The sequence below is a fragment of the Crocodylus siamensis genome, chromosome 4 (genome assembly GCF_052110815.1).
Source record: "Crocodylus siamensis isolate JL-2025a chromosome 4, ASM5211081v1, whole genome shotgun sequence".
Lineage (NCBI taxonomy): Eukaryota > Metazoa > Chordata > Crocodylia > Crocodylidae > Crocodylus > Crocodylus siamensis.
Window position 1 is genome coordinate 210,392,484 of NC_143398.1, and position 18,648 is coordinate 210,411,131.

Genomic DNA, 18,648 nt, shown 5'->3' on the forward strand with positions numbered 1-18,648 from the left:
GGGGTTTTTGAGTGGGCGGGAGCACTCACAGGAGTCTTACTTATGTCAGAGACTCAGAAGCAGTGCCCAGCTGCTGCTCCCACAGCCACAATATGGTCCACAATATAATCCTCGCTTTTGCTTTTACAGTAGCAACACAGTGTATGTGCATCTAGGTGCTGATGCGAAAGCAATGCCAGGGGGCTGCTTTTGCTGCCAGGGGGTGGACTCTGAAAGTGAGGGGCAATTCTGGCACCTCTTTTAAGTTGGCATCTGGGGACAGTGCCCCTCTTGCCCACCGCTAGTTACACCAGTGGCTTTTGTAGATGTTTATTAATAACATTTTGTATTTTAACAGAGTTTTTTTCCAGAACACATGGTTTCTTTTTCAAATGAGACAAGTGGAGCTATAAGCCATACAGAGATATTACAGGTATGTAATATTTACATGAAAGTAAACCAATTTAGAGCTAAATATCTCAGAACTTCAGGTACTCTGGTTATAAGCATGTGGGAAGAGGTTTTACAACAGGATAGGATTGTGATATCTTTTGCATGATTTCAGCTATGTTACCTTCATGGTACATGGGAAATCTCACATCACACCTCTATGCAGTTCTAGTATGATTGCGTGGAATGTTATATTCAGTTTGAAAATCAGAGAGTTCTGAGAAGAACCAGATGTAGCCAAAAGGTTAATGGAATGGGTGGAATAACTTGCATTAATTGAGTTAAAAATTAAATAAACCTACTTTATCTGACAGAGAAACAGCAATGAGCACATCTATAACAATGCTGTACATAAAGGAAACCAAGGAATCAGTTAACATAACACAAGTGGATATAATTAGGAGTAAAGACATAAACTTAACGAAATTAAAATTTAGACAGGCATGAGAAAAAAATCTTTCTGCCAGTACATTTTGTTAATTTGTAAAATACTGAAGTGGTATGTTTACTCAGTGCTTAGCATATTGTAAATGTTTGCTGGAATCAACATTTTAACTATAAAATAGAAGTTCTATAAAATAACAAGCAGTCCCTTGCTAGGCAAGGAGACGTACTGAACAACTTCATTAAGGAGTGCATGCTGTCTTTTCTAAAAAAACAAGAAATATGTATCAGTGTAAGTAGTAGGCATCAGTGATATGTGTACTTGCCATTGGTTTAAGTTGGAATGATCAGTATTGACACATGGGAAAGCTGTCATTGATGCTACAGGAAATAGTCAAATTACTGTATTTACTTGAATCCAAGATGATCTCGAGTTTAAGATGACCCCCAAGTAATTAGATTCTATACAATGAAATTTATAATTTTCTTATAAATTTCCATGTATAAAATCTAATGATTGGATTTCAGCTAAAATCTAGATCTGATTTTCAGCCCAGGCATAATCAAAATGTTCAGCCCAGGCATAATCAAAATTTTAAAGTTAAGTACCTAAAGCCAATTTCAGGTCCTAATATAAAAAAATTTTTAAATTGCTGAGTATCTGCACTGAGCTTTGGAAATTGGACCATTTTCAGTCCTTAAATATAGATTTTAAAACCTAACTTTATGTACATAGTTTTCAAAATTCGTGCTAACCATATTTAGTATTTCTTGTTCTAAAAGGTGGCCTAATCATTTTTTAAAAAGGGAATATAGTCAAGGCTTGTTTTCTAAAACTTAACTGCTAAAAAAAATCTGCACAGAACAGATTCAAGGCCCATAGACCACTCAGATGCAAGTAGGACCTCAAAATAAAAAAAAGTGGTACATAGCATATGATAACAGCTGATTTGTAATCAATCAAAAGTAGTTATAAAACTGAATATCTTCAGTCACAACTTTTTTTTTTACATGGCATTGTCTGCTTAATTAAATTGATTTAATAATACTTACAAAACAAAGTACAGCATACTCTTGTGAATTCCCTAGCCATCATGCACATTTCAGCAAAAGCCATTCAATAGATTGTTTACAGTATATTACTGTTTCCTTAGATTCTTTCATTAAGACAAGTTAATGGACTTGCAATATTATTTGTGATATGCTTGGTCAAGTATCAAGAGGGACATTAGTCTTAACAGCCCAATGCTTACAAGTGATTACAACAACACTTTTGAAACTCTTATAGTTTTCTGTGGTTTGAACCATAAGCAAGTAAAATGTTTTCTCTGTGCGTTTAAACATTTTGTTTGCCCTTTGGTACAAGAAAATAATGGGGTAAGTGCTTTGGCTCCTGTCTTTAAATTAGAGAGCTAAAATATATGAAAATGTTCTGATTTCACACCATTTCTTCACATTCATTATTGGAGTTACCATCTTTGGTTTCCATGTCTTCCAAAGAGAAAGAAGGCTTCACTCTCTGCCCAAAGAGCTGTAAGCCTAAAAAGGACAAAAGGGTCCAGTATATTGGTTGAATAGTCAAGGATCGGGGTGTGTGTAAGTGAGTGTGTGTGTGCATGGCTTATGTTCATGTGCTTTAGGAATGCACAGCACGTGTGTACATTCATACATACGTGCATTCTGCATGGAGTCAGCATAGCTCATATTAAATCACTTTCCTGGTTCTTCTTCAATATGGTAACTTTTGAACAGAAAATTTATAGAATAAAGGATTTTTAACCTGAGACCGTCTCAGAAATATAAGTAGAAGGTTCTGTTGATTCACTTATGATTCTCTTTAAGAAACTTCTGCTTCCGTAGTATGAATGAATGTAGCTTACTTATTTCTGCTGAATTAATTGCATGCTAAGCTAGTAGTTTAAAATGTGCGCAGCAAGTTGTACAATCGTGCAAATGACACAACTAGTCATTTTTAAAAGAAAAGATTTTTTCATGCTAGCTTTTACTCGTTTGTGTACTTTCTGTTTAAGTTTCCAGTAGTAGTAGAGACTTGTCATATGAATAGGATTGGTAGAATGAGACTGTTTTATGCTGGCTTGGGTTATCCAAGTTGACATGTCATCTCCCTAGACTCGGTGTGAATTTTGCTTTTGATTTTAGGAGGGTTGGGCTGGAAGGGCTCCATTGGCTCATGCAGCTCTTCTGGATTCACAGCCAACCATTTAACCAAGAATTCTCCAAAATAGTCACTGCAAACCCTGCCATACAATGACAGGCCACAAAATCAGAAACAGCAGGAACTCCCAGAAGTAGCCAAGCTTTTTTGTAGAATCCAATATTCTCTTTTTCTTATATGAATGGCATCTTGTGACGGTCAACATTTTCAGTTGAAGTGAGACTTGGGCTACAATTTTTTTTACCATGCAAAATATCCATTGTTAAACTTCATTTTCTTTATACTTAACAATAACAATTGCACAATTTAGAAGCTGTGAAATTATTCTGATAATTATGCTTTTTCCTCTTCAGTTTTGAGGATTGCTCTATTTTTTTCAACCTCATTCTTCCATATATACAATTGATATTCAGGTTCTGTAGGTAGAATTTGAGTTCAGAGTGCAAACCTTGAGTTGACTAATTTAGCTGCTTCTTTTTAATAGCCTTTTAAGAATAATGTGAATACATTAGAAAAAGCATTGTGGATAGCATATGTCCAAGTCATTTTCCAGAAGCAATGAAACCATCTTGCACTTGGAATATATTAAAGGAAAGAGTGTACTTCTTCTCTAGACACCTGAAATATATATTACACACAGAAACCCTTCCCTCTTACCCTTCTCCTAAGTTAAAAGCAGAATTAGGTTGAAAAGTCAAGCATTTGAAAGTTAAGAAACGGCAGATTAAAATTGCCCAAGGGAAATTACTTAAGGCTGCATGGAAAACCTGAATTCTGACATTTCCTAATTTTTGAGTGCTTGACTTAGCAAACTTAACTTTCTCTCTTAGCTTAGGGTTTAAAACAAATATTTTAATAGTCAATTTTTCATAATGGTAAAATAAATACCACCCCCCATCCTGCCTCTGAAATTTCAGTATATGGAAGCACTCATGAGGGGCGTCTATAGGGCTGGAACTTTTAGATTCATAGCCCAGTTGTCTGCCACTTAAGATAACAGAGAAACTGATAGGAGTAGTTGGGATCTATTCTCCACATAGAACAGCCACACTAGAGGGAGGTGAAACATCTCATACTTTGACATTGGGTTTAATAGACAGCTGAGGAATCTTGAGTCTTGGAAACCTTAGGTGAAAGGCATATACTCTATTGGTCACAGACCTTTCAGACCATGTTTGCCACAAGCTTACTGCTGCCTGATTTCTTCTGCCATAATGTAGCATAATGTGGGGCTAGTGAGTAGGGCACATGCTCCAGGTGCTGCCTAAGGAGAGCAGTGCCTACTGCCCTAGTCCCCACTTGGCTTGCACTTCCTGCCTGTACGTTCTGGGAATAGTAGTTCTCTAGTGGCAGTACAATTCACTACTGCTGGGGGGTAGTATTTATTCCCCTTTTTGCTGCTGAAATCAGTAGCTTTTTTTCCTCCTTACGTGGGCTTTGGCGGGGGGGAAGGGAGGGAAATTTCCCTTCAGCATCCAAGAACTCCACCGTCACTCTAGAGAAGTACAGTTCCCAGAACATTTTTCATTCCATGCCACATACTGTCCAGGTAACTGCTTGCTGCTCCTTCTGCATTTGGCTTAGTGAGGGAAGGATGAGAGAGATCTGCCCTAGAATCTTCCTTCATACATTGTGCTTCTGTGTTTTGTATTGCTAAGAGTACTTCTCATCCCAGTCCTCATCTCCTACTTTGGGTTTCCTGTGTAAATTCAAGGTTTTTTTCCTCTTTCTCTCTCCATCCCTGTTTTCAGTCCAAGACTTCCTTCAAGGCTCCTATTCTAGTTTTCTTACCACTGCTGGTACTAGTTTTCCCATACTACTGCCTGTTTTTAATCTGATTTAGATGCTCCCCCAGTATTCTGATTCATCCAGGCCCTAACTTCTATCCAGCTTCCAGTTCATTTTTGCCCTTGGCCCCCAGATACTTTCTTTTTTTACTCACTCTCTGCCTTGTGTTTTGGCACTGCCTCCATTTATAGCACTGTAAGCACTACAGCACTTTATGGCATTGTGAGGGGTAGACAGTCATTCAGTAGCCCCTGGTTGAAGCGCTGAAAAGTCACCAGAAATGCATTTAGTAACATGCTCTTCAGCCAGGAGAGCTAGGGGCAGACATTAAAAAACTCTGAGCCTGAATTGATTTAGTCTTCTTAGGTTAGTCTAAACTCACTAGGCTAAAGTGGTTTGTAAATGAAGAGACAACCCATCTGGACTGAAGAAATGCAGGCAGTTGCTCAGGTTAGAAGCTGGGGGTCACTATAGCAGCTTTCTCTTCCCTTCCATAGTGCTGAGCAGAGGGTGGGGGGCATGGCCAGGCCCCAGCAGGACACTCTGATTAGGGAGGGGTCCCCCCCACCTTTGATAACAGAGCATTGAGTTAAACAGCAGGGAGTTACACAGGGAGTTATTAGCATTTATCACCCCATCAGCAAAACCAAGCCTCTCTTATTAGCTTAAGCTGTTCTTAAACAACTTTTTCCAAGGAAGGAACAGAGGGACATAACCAACTACCTGTTGATTAGCTCCAAAAAGCCATAAACTGACACTGTCCTGTCTATCTTTGTCTTGTCTTCTTCAGCACGGACCATAGCCAGCATGTGGTCTGGTAGCTAATGCTGAGAGGTGTCTGTGTAAGGCAGAGGGGAGGGGGGAATCCCTGTTTGAGCAGGAGTGGTGCAGGGAGGGGGAGCAGGAGTTAGCTAGCAGACCCTGGTGTATCTGCAGTCTCTGCCAGAGCTGCAGCCAGGGAGCAGAGGGGAGGGGCCAGCCTTGCCGGAGCAGAGAGCAGAGCCCTGCCCAGAGTTGCAAAGCATCTGGGATGCTGGAGGACTCTGATTTAAGTTAAACCAGGAAGGAGGCTGGGACAGACATTGCATAAACGGGTTTGACCCAAATCACTTAAGTCTGATACTATATTTAACCAGGTTTATCTCAAATCAGTTTCAGCCATTTTCAAACTGGTTTATGTGCACTGAACATCTGTTCTGTTACAGGTTTAAACCAGTTTCTGATCACTTACACTGGTGTATGTGTAATGTCTTTCCCTAACTGAGGTGGCAGGGGGTTGTTGAGGTCCATGGCTTGGCTCTCACTTCCACAAGGTTCTCATTCATAGTGCTGCTGTGCTGTGTCTGCAGTGGGAGCTCTCTCTTTCCTTCCCATGATCTCTGATCCCCACTGCTACCACCATCATAGCAATCCCCACTGGTGGGGGATGTAGGCGAGAGAGGCTGCAGCTCCCTGGTGCCTGGGGGACAGCCACAGGCTTTTAAATATGTTCAGACCAAGTCATAATGTTCATATTGCTACTGTCAAGTAGTGTCACAAATATCTCATCTCCACAAAGTAAAATGACTTGCTTATTATTACCTTTTGTACAATCAGCTCAGTTCCATGAAGAATTCTCTAATCCCTTCCATTTCTTACCCTGAGTTGTTTTGCTCCCTATTTAATTTTTGTTGTTGTTTTATAGTGCCTTGATTATTTCTTCTCATTTGATACTTTAGTCTGAAACACACTTTCAACAAAATCCAGTTAAGTTATCCATTCTGTCATCTTTTATGTTTTTGTAACAGTTGAATACTGAATTAATTCTCCCTGTCTAGTGTCATTGTTCTTTTCTTGTAATAGTAAAGATTTTGTTTGGTGTTATTCCCAGTCTGGCTCTTCATATAATCTCTTGCTATCCTAGGCAGAACAATGGAGATTTGGTCTCACTCTTTTCCAGGATTACTAGGGTTATCAAGTTAAAATAAAGCACTAATATGGGTACAATGTATATTGCTTAGACTGAGCTTGATATTGCTCTTCACTTTTGTTTTATTGATTAAGAAATTTGTTTATCATAAACATCCTTCCAGCAGGAAGCAAGGAACCTAGTGAAGATTGTTATATTAAGGGCCTGGGAGTCATTAATATAATCTGCACAATTTTAACATTTAGAAGATTGTTGAGATTCTTCTTCTCTGATGGCCCTGAAATACATTGAGTCTTTCAAACTTTCCCAAAGCTCCTTTTGTACGTGGTCTGTAGGAATAAAATACATTCTGAGTACCAGTGTTTAACCCCATCAGTGTGCCTGAAGAATAATAATGTGTCACAAGGCAGTGCTTATAGATTTTATAGACATTAGGGCTGGAAGAGACCTCAGAAGATCATCGAGTTCAGCCGCCTGCCCAAAGGGCAGGAAGTCAGCTGGGGTCATAGGATTCCAGCAAGATAAGCATCCAATTTACTCTTGAAGGTGTTCAATGTAGGTGCTTGAACCACCGCCGATGGCAGGCTAATTCCAGACCTTGGGGGCTCGGACAGTAAAGAAATTCTTCCTTATGTCCAGCCTGAAACTGTCTTGCAGCAGTTTATAACGGTTTGACCTCGTCATCCCTTGGGGCGCTCTGGTGAACAAACGTTTCCCCAGGTACTAGTGGTCACCCCAGTAAACTTATAGGTGGCCATCAGATCATCCCTGAGCCTGTGCTTTTCCAGGCTAAAGAGTGTTATGTGCCTCTTAAATACATCATAACATGCTGTGCTTAGCATAAGCATAACTGTGCTTCAGACTGCTGAAGTGAAGCTGTCTTACCCAACTGTTACCTTGCAGTTGGAGATTTGAGTTTCTGTAGCTCTGAGCAATGCAGGAAAACAGCTTACTGAAAACCTCTTTAAGCTCTGGTCCTGCATATGAAGAGCTATGCCAATGAGGGTGTTTGCTTGCAAGCTACTGTATATTGAGATTCTGTGACCAAAAATCTGTTGCAGAATTTTACCTTTGCTGGTAAACTGTGCTTCACTGCATGGCAGTTCATTTAAAAATGTTTGTACCCAGTATTACTTTGGGGAGAATCTCAGAATTCAGAGTATAAACTACGTTGTATCAGCCTACCTGGGTCTCTAGAAAAGCTGAACTAGTAATTCAGGTTGCGATTCTGTGTTGTAGTCCAGGGATACATTGCAGTGTGCATACACATGTGAGCTGGCTTGAATCTAGCAAAGTACTTACAAACAGCTAAGAAGTGGAAGTAGCATGAGCTTCAGCATGAGTGCTGTGAGTCAGCTCAGGCCTGTGGGCTTGAATCTCAGGCTGCCACAATTTGCCTGTTTTCAGCATCTGAGCTGGTTAGGTTAAAAGTAGCTCAAGTGTGCCTGCACGTGCTGTAGTCACACCTCCAGCTGCAGAGTAGGAAAGTCCTGAGAAGTGCACTCCACCTTGTTTGTTGTATTCATGTTCCTGTGGGCTCTGTGTCTGACTAAACCATTTGACGTTTCTAGGATTTGTCAGCTTGCCAGCCTCATATCTTTTTCCTCCCTGCCATCTCAGTATCTGCCTACATCTACCTCTTGTTCTCCAGCTTTCTCTAGAAAAGGCAGGTAATGGGCTCTCAATACATAATCCATAGAGCCCTGGAAGCAGATGAGCATTGAAACACCAAGCAGGGGAAGCCAGAGGTAGACAACATGGAGAAAAGCACATCAGTTTAGTTTTATGGGGGATGAACTGTCAAACAAAGCTATAAATTCTCTTTGCCTTTGACATACTGTGACACAGCCTGGCTGTGCCTTTTGAGATATACTTCTGACATATTCTTAAACCTTCAAGCTTGCCCTTCTGCCCCAAGCCACTTTTTGCTGCCTGCTGCTTGACCACCAACAAACTGATGTGCTCCAAAAGTCACCTTCCTGACCAATAGCCTGCCACACCTACATTTTTCCAGGTCTTAGCAGAGGGGATTTTGCCATCTAGAAGTCTAACACACTCCTCCATTTCTGCACTTAGAAATGTATAGTTCCCCCTGCCATAGAAGAGGCCTACCTATGTGGTCGAATGCCCTGAAATCACAATTATCACTGACAATAAGTATGTTATAAAAGAAAATTTAAAAGATTTATAATAAAGGCAGAAGCAAATCTAAGTAAGCAATAACTATGTTGAGATATAGACAGATAATAAGAATAAATAAAATCATTGTTCTGATATTTTCTTTTAGCCCTAAGTTATAAGAATGCAGCTTTCACTTCTCTGCTCAACAGGTTAGACAGCAGCTGCTGCTAGGGGTGTGTGAAGCAGGCTCTATTCACTTCAGATTTGCCTTGAATCAGGGACAGTGATTCGATTAGTTGATTCAGATCGCTGTCCCTGATTTGATTTGGCTGAATCTGAAGATTGAATGATGATTCAGAGAATCAGTGATTCAGACATAGACACAGTTTTAAATGTTTTTTCTACATACCTCAAGGTACCCGGCACAGCTCGTGATTACTGCGATGCTGGGATGCATGTAGCATCCGACAGGAGAGCGGGGGGCCTTCCACATGCTTGGTGGTGAACCTGATAGTGGACCAGAAGTACTTCCCCAGCACACTCGGTAGTGGATCAGAAGTACTTCTGGTCCACTTCTGGGTCTGCTGCCGAGTGTGCTGGGGACCATCCTGCACTCCTGTGGGATGCTCCATGTACCCCAGCATTGCAGCATTCACGAGCTGCCTGCTACCTAGAGGTATGCAGAAAAAACGTTTAAACCTGTGTCTGTGTCTGAATTGATTTGGAGGGTTCCGATTCGATTTGGAGAGATTAAAGAGTTCTCTGATTCAATTCAGATTCGGCCAGCAAATCAAATCAGGGACCAAAGCTTTGCACAGCCCTAGCTGCTGCCTCTAACTGTCCTGCCATTGCTTGCTGCAACTTCTCTTGTCAGCCACTAAACATATCCCTGTCAAAAGTTAATTCTTAGCAATTACTTTTCTCAAGTGTAAGTAGGGGAGGAATGCTCAAGTTAATCATTGCCTACCAAGCAGTCTTGGCCAAAATAAGTAACCTAAAAATTACATTCATATCAAAAAACAAAATTCATACAGACATAATAATGATAATGCTAAATATAGCTTGATGCTACCTATATGTAAAGATCATGCATGCCGTATCATTAAAATAAATTCCAGAAAGCATCATGACATTCCACGAATGGCTCAAAACTTTGTGGGCCTATGACACTTGGAAGGCTGCTAGTACAGTGCTGTAAAGCATGGAACTAGTTTACCTGGAACACTCAGCAAAAAGCTCATCCTCAAATAAACATATTTTCAAACCTGAGCTTTAGTTTGTGTGAGTGAATAAGAATGAAGGCATTATAATGGTCACTGAGTAAATTTAATATTATATAACTTAACAGTTGCTAATGCAGAACTTGCCCCTGCTGCATTGCCAAGTACATAAAGTTCCTTGTTTTCTTAAGATGTTTCACACTCACAGTTATCCAGTGCAAGAGAGGCATTGCTGCTGAAACAGTGCAATGGAAGTTCTTTTTCTTTCTAGTCAAACCCTTGGGTAGCAATTGTTTTCATCTTGGGGGGCAAGAGGCAGGAGGGAAGGGATGTGGTGGGAAGGCGAAAATGAATAGTTGAAATAGTTTAGGTTTTTTTGCTGTTTGTTCTTGTATAGAAACAATGGAGTGCTGATCACAGGAGAGCTCACTTTCTTTAATATGGATCTACAGGACAGGGCAGAGTGTAATATTAGAGAGGTTTTGAAAGCATTCATTTCAGAGGAAGAGATGATATTACACCTTGCAGAGGGGAGAGAGCACTAATTTTGCTGGGAATAGTTTGGCAGTTGTGCAGAAGAGTGATTTTTCTTTTCCCAGGTACCTCAAACCCTTTGAATGGGCTGTAGGGCTGACACAAAAGACTCCAAGATGAGACTTGTGTGAACAAAAATGGATTGAGAACCCCAGCTTGAAGCTGAATCAGTTTATTGGGTTGAATTAGGAGGTGTTCTAGTATCTCATATAGTTCCTTGGGCATTCTCTCAAAAAGGATGATATATTCTCTTTGGAAAATTCAATACAAATATCAAGGACAATGCATTGAAGTAATAAGGAACACACTTTATGGAGTATGTGTACCTTCATCTGTCTACTAAAGGCCAGTTCTGTTATAATAAATGGTGTTTGCTTCCTTGTGTCTTCAATATTTGTGACAATGTAGAGACACGTTTGAACAAAAGGTTATGGCAACATACTCTGTAGGTATCTGCAAAGTATTCGTATAAATAAATGTGTTTTTTTTATCCTTTCAAGGATTTGGAAAACTTCTTAAGCTAGCTTACTTGGAAACAATACAGCTCAGACTTTTTCCCCCCCTTGAAGTGCTTGTATCTTAATTTGCATTTCAAGATCTATGCATGTTTTAATGATATCTTGAGTCAGTATTCAAAGTGTGTATCTGTGTGTGTTGGATAGAGAGAAGCAGTGTATATATGCATACTGATATGCATGCCAACTCCAAAACTGATGGTATGTTCTAACCTCCTATAAACTTACTCTCTTCAACTTCCTTTCAAGCATTTTTTTCAGGTGGTTATAGTTGAAATTGGGAGATATGGCTTTTACTAGCTCCTTAATTATGCTAATTAAATTTACAAATCCCTGAATGAATGACTGTGTGAAATATTTCAAGTTGTAGAAGGCTTTCTTTAAAGATGCATGATTCTGATTTTCACATTTTATAGCTGTACTTTTCTGATGCATCTTTGAAAGATTCAGATCCATGTTTAAAAGATTAATCTAGGATCTCATGATGTTATAAATAGGCTGTCCTGAGATGTGTGTGTAATTTACATTACAAAATTGAAGAAGTATTAGCAGGCCAGAATGATGGAATTTCATGCTATTAAGTCAAAAGTTTGTTTCATATGGATAATGTTTCATATGGGAATTTCTTTCAGATGTTCATCAGTTCCAGCACATATCCAGAAATTCATGGTTACCTGCATGCAAAGGAGCAAGGGAAGAAATCTTGGAAAAAAAATTACTTTCTCCTGAGAAGATCTGGACTATACTTTTCTACTAAAGGGACATCAAAGGTAAAACTAAACAGCAACATAGAGGTAAATAAGTATATGACAAGTGTATGTCATATACTTACGTGCATGTGTCTTCATATACTGTAGTTTCATTAGAACTATATTACAGTCCATGAGTATTCAAAGGAAAACCTCTCTGTACCCAAATTTTATGTTCATTGTTCACTTTTATGGCAAAATATGCATCATTGTGGGTTTAGATGAATGAAAGCAAGAATTCGAAGAAAGGCCAGACTGGAGTAGTTTTCTGGAAGAATTTCTTACTAACAAATTGATTTCCTTCAGCTAATTTATAACTTAACTCCTTAAAAATAAATTCCACATGTCTGATCTAGTTGTTGAGGATTCTGAATAGAACACAGGCAACTGTTTATGACTTATTGCTTGCATGCCTTATTATTAATACTTATGCTTAAACAGGATACAGTGGAAATGAAATAACTGTTTATGTAATGCAAATAATTAAGTGGCTTATGTATTTCTGGAATACAAAACTCTAAAACTCTTGGTTCAGAAGTGATATCTTTTATTAGACCAACAAGAAAATAGCAAATAATTATCTTCCTTTGCAAGCTTTTGGGCACGCATGCCATTCTTCAGGGCTTGTGTATTTCTGAATATTTGTGCAAACTGTCACTGTATTCCCAGAGTTATTCTTGAGGTAACAAGTTTCTTTTTGCTTATTTCCTTGACTGGGTTACCCACAGAGGAAAGGAGCAGCACTTAGAAACAAAATGGGAGAGTAATTGCTGTAATAGTGTGTTTATTTGTTTTTTGTTTTAAATTTCTAAGAATATTTTTAATTTCATAGTTTTGAAATGCAAAAAGCAAAGTGATTCCAAAAGTTCTTAAACTTTAGGAGCTAAAGACTCGTGCCTGCAAATTTTGTGACCCAGATTTCAAGTATATATTTTTCCAGAAATGACATCATTGGTGCTATATTTTTTTCTTCCTGGAAACCCCCCCCACCCAAACATAACTCCCTCAGCCCCGCCCCCCAGCTTCCTGGCTCAGTCTAGTTTGGGGCATTTTCCTCTGCTGTAGCAGGTAAATTTTGAGTGGCCCTTTTCTGGATTTCTCTAGTCACTGAGACAGCTGGACTATCAGGAAGCCTGCTGTTTTGAACAAAAGCTTTAGACTAGCATAGTTAATATCATCTAACTAGCTCGCCTGTGTAAAAGAGACGGTGATGCATACTGTTGTCCTTCCGTGAAATGGAGAGATGTTCTGTATAATAACATTTACTACACGGTTTCTAACTTGTTAGTTCTCATATAAAAATAAGTTCTGATTTAATTTTTGAAGCTGTCTTCAAAGCCAATATATGTGGATTTTTTTTATAAATAAGAAGATGCTATTTTCATGTCTCGGTACACATGTGAACCATAATTAAAAATCATATGTTCCACTTTTTGATGAGAGAAAAAGGCAGCTCCCTCAAAGCAAACAGTTTATCTACTCAGCCTGTCAACAAAAATATATCAGATGGCTATTCATAATTGTGCCACTGAGTAATTAGGAATGTGTTCTAAAATGAGCTTTAAAAAGAATATAAATTCCTGTCTTTTAAATGTAGGTGACCAATTAGTAATTTCCAGCAGGATCGTTTTTGTGCCCTTAAAAATGTTCTTCACTGGGCACATCTACACAAGATAGTTACTGTGCAGTTGACTAATTAACTGTGCAGTAAACATCTCAGTGTCTACACATGCACCCCTAACTATGGCACACAAAACTAGTAAAATCCTCAGCCGGGTAGTTTTGCAAAATACAAGTACCACCTTGCTGCAGAGTTTTTTCATGTGCAGCAGTGCATGTTTAGACAGTGCCCCAGCTGGCTCGGGCATGGTGCTTCAGTATGGGCTAGCTAGCAGGCAGACCCAGCACCAAAGCACCATTGTGATCCAGCCAGCTACTCTGGAGCACACAGAGCTGTGGGGAGCAGGAAGCTCAGGGCTGCTCCAACAGGGTTTCATTTTCCATGTGCACATGGAGCCCTGTCGGAGCACCCCTGGTCTGACAGGCTCACCCTCTGGGTCCCCAGCCAGCCTGGGCTGCTCTTATGAGGCTCTATGTGCTGCACACAGAAAGCTCCAGAGCAATATTCTCTGGGGTTTATTCATGTGCATTAATTGCACATGTAGACGTGCCCGTTGATTTATTTGGTATCTCTCCATGCATTTTTAATAGTTACACCTTCAGAATTTGGGCTATAGGTGAATGTTGTCTTCAGGCACTCTTTTTACTGTTGATTGTTAACTATAAAATTTGTCTATCAGCACAAAACTTGCTAAAAGATTGGGGCCTGGAGAAAACTTGTGCAGCAGTGGGTTGTGACAGATATTAATTTTGTAGTGCTACCAAGTTTTTAGCCCCGTAAAAAAATAAAGCTCTCTGAGCAGCTACACATGCACAGCCCCTGGCTGGAGAGCAACAATTTTACCCAAGCTTTAAAAAATATGGTTTAATTTTTTTGTTTGTTTGGGGGGTTTTTTGGGTATTTTTAGCTGTATGCATATTACATATGAAAGTTTATGCACTATATGCACAAACTTGAATGTACACACAAATCTGATTGAGAGAGGGAGAAATGAACATGGGAACCTGATTGATGGTAACTGGGAGCGAAACGCATGCAAACCTGAATGGTTGGTGAAGTGGTGCTTTTACTTATCTGTGAACAATTACACTTTTTCATCGGATCTTATTATATAAGAAAGATTCATGCATACCTGTTGACAGATAAAATTGTCTTCTACTGCACTGCTGCTACCTTATACAATTTATCTATACCTCAGCCAGAGAACTCAACAAACCCTTACTTTAACTTTTCCATTTTTTTTTTTTTTGCCTAGCTTTCTATTGCTCCATTGTGCACGTAACCTTTTACCAAACAGTCTCTGCCCAACCCAGCCAACTATGTATAATAGTCAGTAATGATTCTGGCAAAGGTGTTTGTATAGAAGGATAAAAATGAATGCAAATGTAAATCTGTGGTACATGTAGTAATGGTACAATGTATACCTGTGATTGATGGAGCAGAATATAAGTACTGGAGGGGTTCATGGTTGTATCAGGGTGTGGTGCATGCAGCAGCCCTAACTACTTAAGAACTGCATTTTTATATATTAAAATATGGTCAAAATTTGGCATTCATCAAAGGTTACTCAGTTGAGGAACTTGCATCACATGGTGACAGGTGATAGGTAACTGAGTAGTTGAGAATTTTTTGGAGATCTATATTATATATGATTGTAACTTTATTTCCCAAATATAATATTATGCATTTAAATAGGCTGTATTATAAATGTACATACAGTATTTGCTTTACAATATAAATATTAAGTATAATTTGCTTCCTTGATTTTAAGGAAGAACAGCCTAATGTTTTATATTGCTCTTCCTTTTAGGAACCAAGGCATCTGCAGTTTTTCTGTGAATTCAGCAATAGTGATATGTATATGTCTTTGGCAGGCAAAAAGATGTCTGGGGCACCAGCAAACTATGGATTCTGCTTTAAGGTACACATTTTAATATTTTGATGTATATTAAGGCAAGCCTCAGTTTTTAGGTAAGCTTAAGTACCTTTAAGATTATTTTTTAAAAGGTTTCAGTTGTCTGGTATAAAATAGGAGAATTAGTGGCTTTTATTTCAACAGGTATTATCTTCAGGATGTGCATTAATGCTAAACAATGTGCTGTGGCCTTCTAGCCTAACAAATCAGGAGGAACCAGAGACCTGAAACAGCTTTGTGCAGATGATGAACAGAGTAGGACCTGTTGGATGACAGCACTTAGATTACTTAAGGTAAAATCTTCCATGAAGTTTAATTTCTTCCCAGCCATTTACTGTATGAAGTTTTGATACTGTGGAAAACAAAGCAAAGACATTTGTAGATTCTAGTATACTATCAGTCCATAATCTTAGACACCAGTGGTCGTTGTGATTTCTGTTTTAAATTAGATTGAAACTGAACTTCCAAGAAGAGAGAAATAACATTATGCTCTTTATCAACTTCAGGGCTAGGTACAGATATTCAGAAACCCTGAGACAGAATAGATAAAACCTAAGTAGGTAGGGCCTGGAGCAAACGGAACAGATGTTCACCATTCAGTGGGGAGGAGAGAAGATGTGTAGATGCCTGCACTGACTGAGGCCAGGTGGGGAGTATTCCTACATGCCTCTCAGCATGATCTCTCTTGGCAGCCCCTCTACTCCCCCCAGCAGCTGGCTGTCGGCAGTGGGGGGAAGGGGGGGAGGAAGAGTGGGGAGGGGCACCCCACCCTGCTGTGGTTGCTTGGGACTGGAGGGCACGGGGCTGGGACCAGGTCTGTGCAGTGGGGGCTTCCTCTCCACCCTTTATCCCTGACATGGGCAGGAAGGAGCTGGGGCCAAGAGCTGCACAGGGCTGTCAGGCGAGTCAGCCAGTACAGGGGGAGGGGAATGAGGGAGAAGAGGCCCCCCAGCTCTACTGCTGCCCAGCTCAGTGTCACAAAGATGGCAGGAGCCTGGGCTGAAAGCCATACAGCACTGGGTGGCATGGGTGGGAAGGCTCCTACCCCAAGGACATGCCCCAGCTGTGCTTGCTTGGGTCCTAGGAGGCCTATGGCAGGGGGTCTCCACTTCACCACCCCTGCCTGCCTGCTACTACCTGGCTTGGCTGACATGGCTTGGCTGCATTGCTCTCGTCAGCTAAGCTGGGTAGCAGTGGGGTGGGGAGGGGGAGTGGAGGCCCCCCTCTCTGCTGGTCTGGCCCACCTGAAGACCAAGAAAGCACAGCTGGGAGGGCACTGCATGGCAGGAACCTCTGCTCCATCCCCTCCCCGCCCGCCCACGTGCACACAGACACTGATACTGCATGGCTGTCAGTTCTGGTTCCTGCCATATCTGTAACAGCCCGGGAGTGGGGCTAGCCTGATGCTTGACCAGAGCAGACACATGTGACCAAAGCTAGTGTGCCACCCTGCAAGGGGCGGGGGGGAGTGATGGAGGCCTCCTGAGGCACCTGGGATGCCAGTGGACTGTGATCCAAGTTGAGCTGGGAGGGGATCTGGTACAGAAGTTTAATAGACTGGCCTAACCTAAATCAATTTAAATCTGATACTATATCCATCCAAGTCCATCTTAAACCAGGTTCCACCATTTTTTAAACCAGTCTGTATGCTGAACTTCTGTTCTGTTACAGGTTTAGACTGGTTTTCAGTCACTGATACCAGTTCCTGTGTAATGCCTGTACCTAGTCCAAGAGTTTAGCTTTAAGCATATGAGTAGTTCTGTTAAAATCAGGGAGGTTGCCCACATGAATAAGTTATGCTTTGAACGGTGGAGCTTGTAAGAGTGGGAATGAAGCTTTAACATACATTATTTCTGTTTAAATATAATGTATATAACTATAATCATAGTTAGGGAGGAATAAAGGTAAAATATCAAACTTTTCCATAAAAATATTTGGCTGGCAGTCACGTGTCTAGGATCCAGAGTTATTAATGTTTGGCTTGCTTCTGCCCCAGGTGCTATTATGTAACCAGCCCTGCCCATAATTCAGAAACTTACTTGAGCATCCAGGAGGATGTCTTTCAGTGACCAAAGAGAAGTAGTTAACTCTGTTAGTCTGAACTTAGACAGAAGGCAGGGCATTGAGGTACCTTATTCAGAGAAATATGAGCTTTTGTAGGCAATAGCATAATTTGTCAGATACTTTGAATGGAATTGCAGAGAGCAGGGGTGCTAAATAGAAAGGAATAAAGTTGTTTAAATACAAAGATAGGGAAAGGGGAGGGAGGTAAGAGAGGCACTGCTGAGAAAGGACAAGGTGGGTAGGAGAGATCAAAAGGTTTGAACAAAGCAGTTAACCTACTGAGGGATGTAAATGTTATAAAAGTTAGCCCAAGTAATGGGATGAGAATCCATAGTCTCTTTTGAGGCTGAACTTAATACAATCCAGTCTGTGGAGGATTTCTTCTTCTACAATTTTGTGTTGAAGTCAGGTTTTAAATTCCTGTTGTGTACGAAAAGCTACTCTAAGGTCAGTGATGGAATGTCCAGGGACTTTAAAGTGTTCTGCCACAGGCTTTTCTGTCTTTCTGTAAATGGTGTCAGATCAGTGTCCATTCATTCTTTCACATAGGGATTACCCCATGTGTCCCATGTAGACAGTCACTGTTGGTAGTCTCTTGATTTGAGGATGATCTCTACTGTGGTTTATTGATGGCTCTTGAGGTGACTTGAGACTAATCCTTAAGCTGGAGATCCATCTGCATAAGTTACAGGTCTTTCTGCAAGAGAGTCAGCTGCAGGGTGGGATTCCTCTTCTTTTCTTTCCTCTGCTCTCTCTTCTTTGCTTCAAGGACAGGACATTTTACCTTGAAACATGCTGCCACTTGGTTGAGACTGCAGCTGTGGCACTGTTGGGGTTAGTTGGCTGCCAGCTTCTCCCAACTTTTCATGTCAGCATCCATTTTCTTGAGGTATGCCTTCAAATTGTCCTCGTAGCATTTCCTCTGGTCACCATAAGCTCTCAGGCCATTACTAAGCTGGAAGTAGAGCACTTGTTTTGACAGTCAAGTCAGGCATCTGCACATAATGTCCAGTGGAGTAAAGTTGGCGCTTGAAGAATCACTGACTCAATGATGGTAACACAGGCTTTAGCAGGGATCCTGGTGTTTGTATGGTGATCTTCCCATTTATATGGAGGATTTTTTTTAAGTATCATTGATGATACCTCTCCAAACTCTTGAGAGATGATGGTAGGTCACCCACATTTCATATCCATGGAGGAGGGCGGGGGGATAATGACTGTAT

The 18,648-nt window shown here is 40.5% G+C and overlaps 1 protein-coding gene across 3 annotated transcripts in view; it reads left to right on the plus strand.

Moving 5' to 3' along the window:
* Positions 1–18,648, plus strand: part of GRB14 (growth factor receptor bound protein 14) — a 137,672-nt gene that overhangs the window by 99,195 nt on the left and 19,829 nt on the right. For all 3 annotated transcript variants that reach the window (XM_090045599.1, XM_090045600.1, XM_090045601.1), the window contains 4 exons: positions 338–412; positions 11,709–11,846; positions 15,257–15,367; positions 15,559–15,654. In XM_090045599.1, coding sequence (XP_089901725.1) covers positions 338–412; positions 11,709–11,846; positions 15,257–15,367; positions 15,559–15,654 — 420 coding nt within the window. The remainder of the gene's footprint in view (positions 1–337; positions 413–11,708; positions 11,847–15,256; positions 15,368–15,558; positions 15,655–18,648) is intronic.